At 33.4% G+C, this 6,741-nt stretch overlaps 1 protein-coding gene across 1 annotated transcript in view; it reads right to left on the bottom strand.

Annotated features, from left to right (window-relative positions):
- Positions 1-674: 674 nt before the first annotated feature.
- The window catches only part of LOC108973498, an 8,558-nt gene continuing 2,491 nt past the window's right edge, over positions 675-6,741 (bottom strand). Inside the window, exons 2-4 of the mRNA XM_018940800.1 lie at positions 5,214-5,299; positions 1,316-1,442; positions 675-1,203 (exon numbers count right to left, since the gene is read on the bottom strand). Of these exons, the coding sequence (XP_018796345.1) occupies positions 860-1,203; positions 1,316-1,442; positions 5,214-5,299 (557 nt within the window). The 3' untranslated portion in view covers positions 675-859. The remainder of the gene's footprint in view (positions 1,204-1,315; positions 1,443-5,213; positions 5,300-6,741) is intronic.

Here is a 6,741-nt window from a genome sequence, read left to right as displayed (position 1 = left end):
AAAATTGTTTTACAGCGACGGGTGCGCTTGAAGCCGCCGGCAGTTTTTTTAGGAATGCATAAAGTCTAACTATGCTATATGAACATCAAATATGATTCAATATAATTCAAAAATATGGTTTTATTTTTATTTGATTTTTAGGAAATTTTCTTCTTGTTTTATTATTTTGATGTTAGCTTTCTTCTTCGCTTAGCTTTATTGACTCTCTCACGAAAACTATCCAATTTTAACTTATTTTACTTTTAATTTATTAAACCTACTTTATTGATCTAATATTTATAAAATTTAAATTAAAAATCATACATATAGTATTTTAATGATTACGAATTATTTATTTTTGATTTTTTTGTACATAATTTGTTTAGATGTTTGCTTTTTTTTTATATACTATATGGTGAAAGACACAGTTAAATTTCATATTATTTCATTAAATTTATTTTATAATTTTTTGTCTAAGTTATTATTTAATTTTTTATTGCATTTATTTTTGTTTCATCAATTTATCTTTATGTTATATCATTTTTTATTTTGTTAGTTATTAAAGCCAGCATTTTTTAACGTTTAAAATTGCTGTCTCTTATACACATCTAGATGTGTATAAGAGACAGGACTCTACACATAAAACTATATTAAACTCAAGGCATTTATCTGGCTATGCTCCTCAACGCTCTGCAACTACTTTGCCAAACAATTTGAACGCACAGGACAAAACGCCGGTGAACAACACATTGACCATTGAACTTAACCTTAAAATTATATTGCACCTTTTTTTTTGTAATAATTTCAATTTTTATTCGATCAAACTCTGCCAACTCAGCCGCACTCCACTTGAGTTTTCAAGAGTTTTCAAGCTCCACATTCACCACACACTATGACGCAATATGTTGACGATTGCTATAAGCATTGGTAGAGTACCGGCACACCACCAACTCCATGCCGAAATGCTTGAACTGCCATTACAGCCGTCTGTACCGCAAATGGAACAGTGCAGCTCCGAATCTTCCAGATTGTCTACACCGCCATTATTATTGCCGCCTTTGCCCTTACGCTTCTTGTTTTTTTTATTCTTGTCATCCGCGTCGAGGTTAGCGTTACGCGCCAACTCTGGTGGCCAACCCAATTTGTTACCCAATATTTGACAGGCATCCGAATCGGCAGTATCCAACTGACAGAAGCGTGCTGTCACCATTTTGCCGGTATTTGCTGTAATATATTCACAAGTTTGTAGATTAGCCTTTGTTATAGAAAAGTGTAAACAAAAATGTTTGCATTTGCAGATGCAGTTTGAAACAAAAGTATGCAACGGCGCACTTACGATCTCTAGCCACCACTTTTTGGCAGTTCATTAGCGGTCCATTGCTAGCGCCGGTATCGAAGTACGCAAAACGATTTAAGTCGAAAAGCCAAGTATTGGTTGTTCGCATTTTGTCTAAAGTACATTCCTGTTAAATAAAATATAATAGTTGTTTATAAAATATTTGGATAGAATTAGTCCAATATAAAAGCAAAGAAATGCTTTGTAAGTTTTGATTGACTGTTGAGAATTTCAGAAGCTATAGGTTAGAGATAAAAAGATGTGGTTGCTATAAAGCGCTGATGAAGCTCAATATCTTTGTGTCCACAGCAAGATTTATTCACAGAAATCCAAATTACACTGTCTAGTTAAACAATTTTGTTAATTAGATGAGTAAGTTGCTATCAAAAGTTTATGTTACTATAGATAATAGTCAAATTTTACTGGAATCACTATATATTCGTTACCGATCAGAATTCTATTAAGCCTTTTCTTGCCTCCTCCCCATGACGAATTTACAGATTTCTAATTTCTGGGATGTTGTGTTTTATTTCTCAAGTTATTCCCATATTTACCTTCTGGTTCAATTTACATAAGTACATGTTCCATGGACATGCGCTTCAACTCGAATGCTTAGTTTTGAGACGTAAAATCGAGTTGACGAATATATTGTAATTGTAAAATTTTTATGAAAAAAATTGTGTTCTCCATTTCTTCAAAGTGGAAAGCTAAAACAAGAAAAGAAGCGTGTGTAGCATTTAGTTGGACAGTATATTGATTAATATTGAGCTATGCGACTTTTGGTCTATTGTACTCTTAGTTGAAGAAAAAGCTCCATTATAGAATAGTATTTTAAAATTTTGTATAAAATAGGTCATTGAGTACAAAATTCTCAAAACTTTTCATCATTTTCTATAAACTGCTCGATTTTCACAAGCAAGAAGTAAATTGACCAAACTCGTCGCCATAGACGGGAGCAGGTAGTAATCACTTGCTAGATCATCACTACAAGCATAACGTGGCACCATATAAATCTATCAACCAAGCTGCAAGAGTTTCTAAGGAGTCACTTTCGCTGTGTGCAGTGCAACGTTGTCCCAATGGAATATATTTCCTTTCCTGTTGACCAAAGCTGACAGCTTTCTTCACTGTGTTGACAGTACAGGTTCAAATTAAGATTTTGACCAAACGGAAGTAACTCATAACATCTCATTTTTTACCAATCTCACCAAAAATAAGCAAAACCTTCCTTCATGATGGTTTTCTTTTTTTTCATTAACTCGTGTGGGACCCGTAAATTAAACATCTTTTTGTACCCACCCTGTTTTAAATGGTTCTAAACGGTTTCAAGGCAATGTTTAGCTTTTGAGCAATCGAAATCGAAATCGGATTGGATTCATTACTTTTGATACCAATATTTTGGCGCCAAATTATAGTACATCTTTCACATTAAAATTACTGAAATGATATTCACAAAACCATAATGCGCGTGATTAGAAGTTACAGTAAGTAACAAGACCATAAGACCATTGACGTTTTCAGCCGCCTGACTTGTTTGCCTTTATCGAAGAAACGCTGTGAAATATGGCGTACTTTCGCTTTGCTGGTATCTAGCTTTGACCGGTGCTCAAACAATACTGAGAGAACCAAACCTAAAACAGTCTGAGAAAAATTTTAGTACGACATCTTGTCTTTTCTAACGCCATTTACTTAGACTTTTATAATATAGCATTTGTATAAGTGAAAATTGTCAAATTTGAAATGAAAACTCCGAGTATAAACAGAATGAAGTTCCGTTCCTTAAAATAGTAATCCTTTGGAACTTTGCAGCGAAATTCTTTTTTGTTCATGCTAAAGATCGTTGACCTAACACAAAGTTTTCACAGATTTTCCTACAGATTATGGCAGACTCATGCACATTTTTTGTAACATTCTACAACAACGAAATTTATAATCTTTCTACACAAAACATTTGTGACACATTTCAAAAACACACAAATCCTCGACTCCAACACTCAACTAAAGCTAGTACTTCCATTTCTTTATTGACTCCACACCACTTTCGCCAGTGAAATTGCGTTAGTTTCTCAAAGATTATATATTTTTAAGCTCCAGTTTCGTATAAATGCCATTGGCAACGCGCCAGCGCCAAATCGCTAGTGACCCTCAGTTGTGGAAGAAAGAGGTCGTTAGTCATGCACGCCGTCACAGCGACCTCCCCTGTACCAGCCTTCCAGCACTTGGCCAACATATCCCACAGACAAGCACAATACAATTTGTTTGGATTACTAATTGAGAATTGAACAATTGTGGCTGCCAGCGAGAGTAAACAAATTGATAAATGCAGCGACAAGCGCACATGAAGATGTCTTACCGGCTTCTAGGCGCAGTCACATGTGTATCATTACATGCCAAATGCAAGTAAAGAAAGCAAAGAATTTGCAGAGGAAATGCTGTAGAAATACTAAGATCAACAACGGATGAATGCAAACATCAGAGACGTCATATATATTATGGCATATCCATATGGCGTTAAAAATATAGTTTTTTGTACTATGAAATATTTTCAGATAATGGGTTTTGTAATTGCATAACTCAGTATTGTTTAAGCACGCATCAAAAATGGACAACAGCAAAGCGAAAGTACCAAATTTGACAGTTTTTTTTTTCAATAAAGACAAAAAGGCAAATTCAAGCGGCTGAAAATGTGAATGGTGTTTATTTTGAACCATGCAATCACACATAATTTTCATCAATACCGTTCCGGAAATTTGGATGTCAAAGATGTAACATGCTTTATCGAAAATATTGATACAGTAATGGAAATCGTCGAATTCAACCGCCATGTAAAGACTCTTGAACATAACTTATTTCTATGAATCGCGGTTGAAATCAATGGACCAGAAAATTTTACACAATAAGCAAAGAATTGTGCTTCATTATCCTGCCTTACAGTTCGAACCTAGCACCGAGTGATTACTACTTGTTCTAAGGCGTATTATTTGTTCTGCTGATAAATTTTCATCATGAAAGATGCTTGTGAAAAGCAATTGGTCCCGTTTTTGTCAATAGGATTGAGAGTATGAAACTATTTTCAGAAGGATAACAAGTTGCTGAACAAACCGATGCGCATTTGATCCAAGTCGGATCATTCTAGCTTGCTAATCTTATGCAAACTTTTATTGTTAGACCTATATATTACGAAACCAGCTTTGCTATTGTTTGTTATTTAAAATGAATTATTTTGAACGTGCCTTGTTGGTAATCAATTATTCAGTTCAATCATTTTGGAAGTGAAATTTTTAGATTTTGTTTAATAATTTCTCAACTTATAAGGTTAGTATTAAAGCCTCCGCCAATTAGTCAATTTTAAGCTACTAGGACTTTCTCACAAACATAGTGACCTCTTTTAAAGTGTAGTCAAGAGAACGAAGTACCTAAGAGTCTCCCATCTGTACACTTTAGTTCAGATTTTCTAACCGAATACCGTTTATCATTTTTGCTATATTTCATAAAAACAAGTCGTAAAATTATGATCATACATGTCTAAGCAGCCATCGCAGACTAATATAAGCACAGGATCCTATAGAATATGGATTGGAGACACTATTTAAGCTCTTGATTGGAATTTTGGAAATATTGCAGGAACCTCAAAAGGGTTTTTGAAGTTTTAGAGGGCTTCATTAAAAAAAAATATTGGTAATGTATCTAGAGTGCTCAACAAAATATTTCTTTCAAAATTTGCAACGTGATAACATTTCTCACAAGCTGCACTTCTGGAACTGTAACATATTTACATATGGCTTTTTATCTTCTTCCTATTTACTCGGGTGTTTTTTATCTTGTCATCTTTAAATTTCAGATTGGCATATTAGCAAAGTAAGATATTTTATTCTTATATTATAATTATGACACTTACCTCTGCCGCCATGCTTTGATTTGATTTTAAATTCTCACAACTTGGATTATCGCTGGAGTCACAGACAAAACATTTAATTGCCGCAACTGTTGATCGATGAAATATTCATATGCCAAATTTTCGAAAACAAATAGAAAGTGGTATTAGAGAATGAAGATAAAAGCCGTCAAATTTATAATTTAATTTTAATAATAATTTTTTGTTTACTCGAAAAAATTTTTAACTACTATGAGAAAAAAATAGTAAGCCTTTTTTCATAATTTTAAAGTTCTTAATTTATTCTTCTAAATCTATGTCGTGGACAATACACTTGTGCCAATGTTTTTTCCAATCCTCGAAACAGTCATTAAAGTGAATTTCCGAACTCTTTGCGATCCACATTTAACGTCTTCATTTGACTCAAAACTGTTTCCCTGGAGCGGTCGTTTGAGTTTGCTGAATAGCCAGAACTCACGTGAAGTTAAACAAGGCGAATAATTATATCCCGTTAGTCGGAAAGTATTGTTTCTCAGACGTTAACGTGATGCTGTTTTTCGAAAAATATTAGTGCTTTTGGAACCAATTCAAGCTTATACTTTTCTTAGACCGAAATGATATTTCAAAATTGTTTTCATTGATCTTTCCGATATTCCAACGATGCCTGTAAGATCTTTGACTGTTTATCATAGATGCTTAAGCAGCAATTCCTTTATTTTATTGACGTGTTATTCAGTTGATGCAGATGCCTGTCCTTGAAGTGGTTCCTCGTCAACGCATTCTCGACTCTCTTCGAAATATTTCTACCAATTAAAAACACTTACTCGCGACAAACAATCATCACTGAAAGCCTTTTCCAACATTCTGAATGTTTTAATACTAGAATTTTCATTCCGCACACAAAATTTAATGGAACTTCTTTGTTGAACATTTTTACTCCTCGTAAAAATTGCCGAATGCATTTAATGTACTTTAGAAAGACAAGCGTATACTCAGCGCTAATTATTATTTTGTTGTGACATTTGGCACAGTTGTCACTGTCAGTCATATCAACCTAGAAAAAAACATTTCCGCGAATAGGTTTTTACACGAGTCACGAGTTAAAAAGTCTTACTATTTTTTGCCCACAATAGTACATGTGATATTTTTACAAATAAGAGTTGTCAAACATTTTATTTTTATTTTATTTTATTTTTTTTAGTTATATATTTGACTATTCTCTAAATTCCCGATCATTTGACAGTTTACTTTGTTATAAATTTATTTATTATTTTAAAAAATTATGACAAGACAGAGATATTTCATTATCAGGATTACGAAAAAATATTGTATTTTGCAAAATTGTGACGAAACATCGGCATTTCAATACAAGGATTGCGATATGTTCCGCAGTTATTCAAAATATGAGGAAAGCCTATGAGCATTATCACTGCCCGAAAAAATTTAATACGTAATAGACTAAATCAGTTGCGTTTCTAATGAGGTTTCAAATAGTATTGTGGGTCGACTACGCACTGTAGTATTTTGAATTCTTATTTAAATATGTAGATAT

This window comes from Bactrocera latifrons, unplaced genomic scaffold (assembly GCF_001853355.1).
Source record: "Bactrocera latifrons isolate USDA-ARS-PBARC rearing strain unplaced genomic scaffold, ASM185335v1 scaffold_482, whole genome shotgun sequence".
Taxonomy (NCBI): domain Eukaryota; kingdom Metazoa; phylum Arthropoda; class Insecta; order Diptera; family Tephritidae; genus Bactrocera; species Bactrocera latifrons.
Note: the sequence above shows the minus strand (reverse complement) of the source record. Positions and strands in the feature narration are given on the sequence as shown.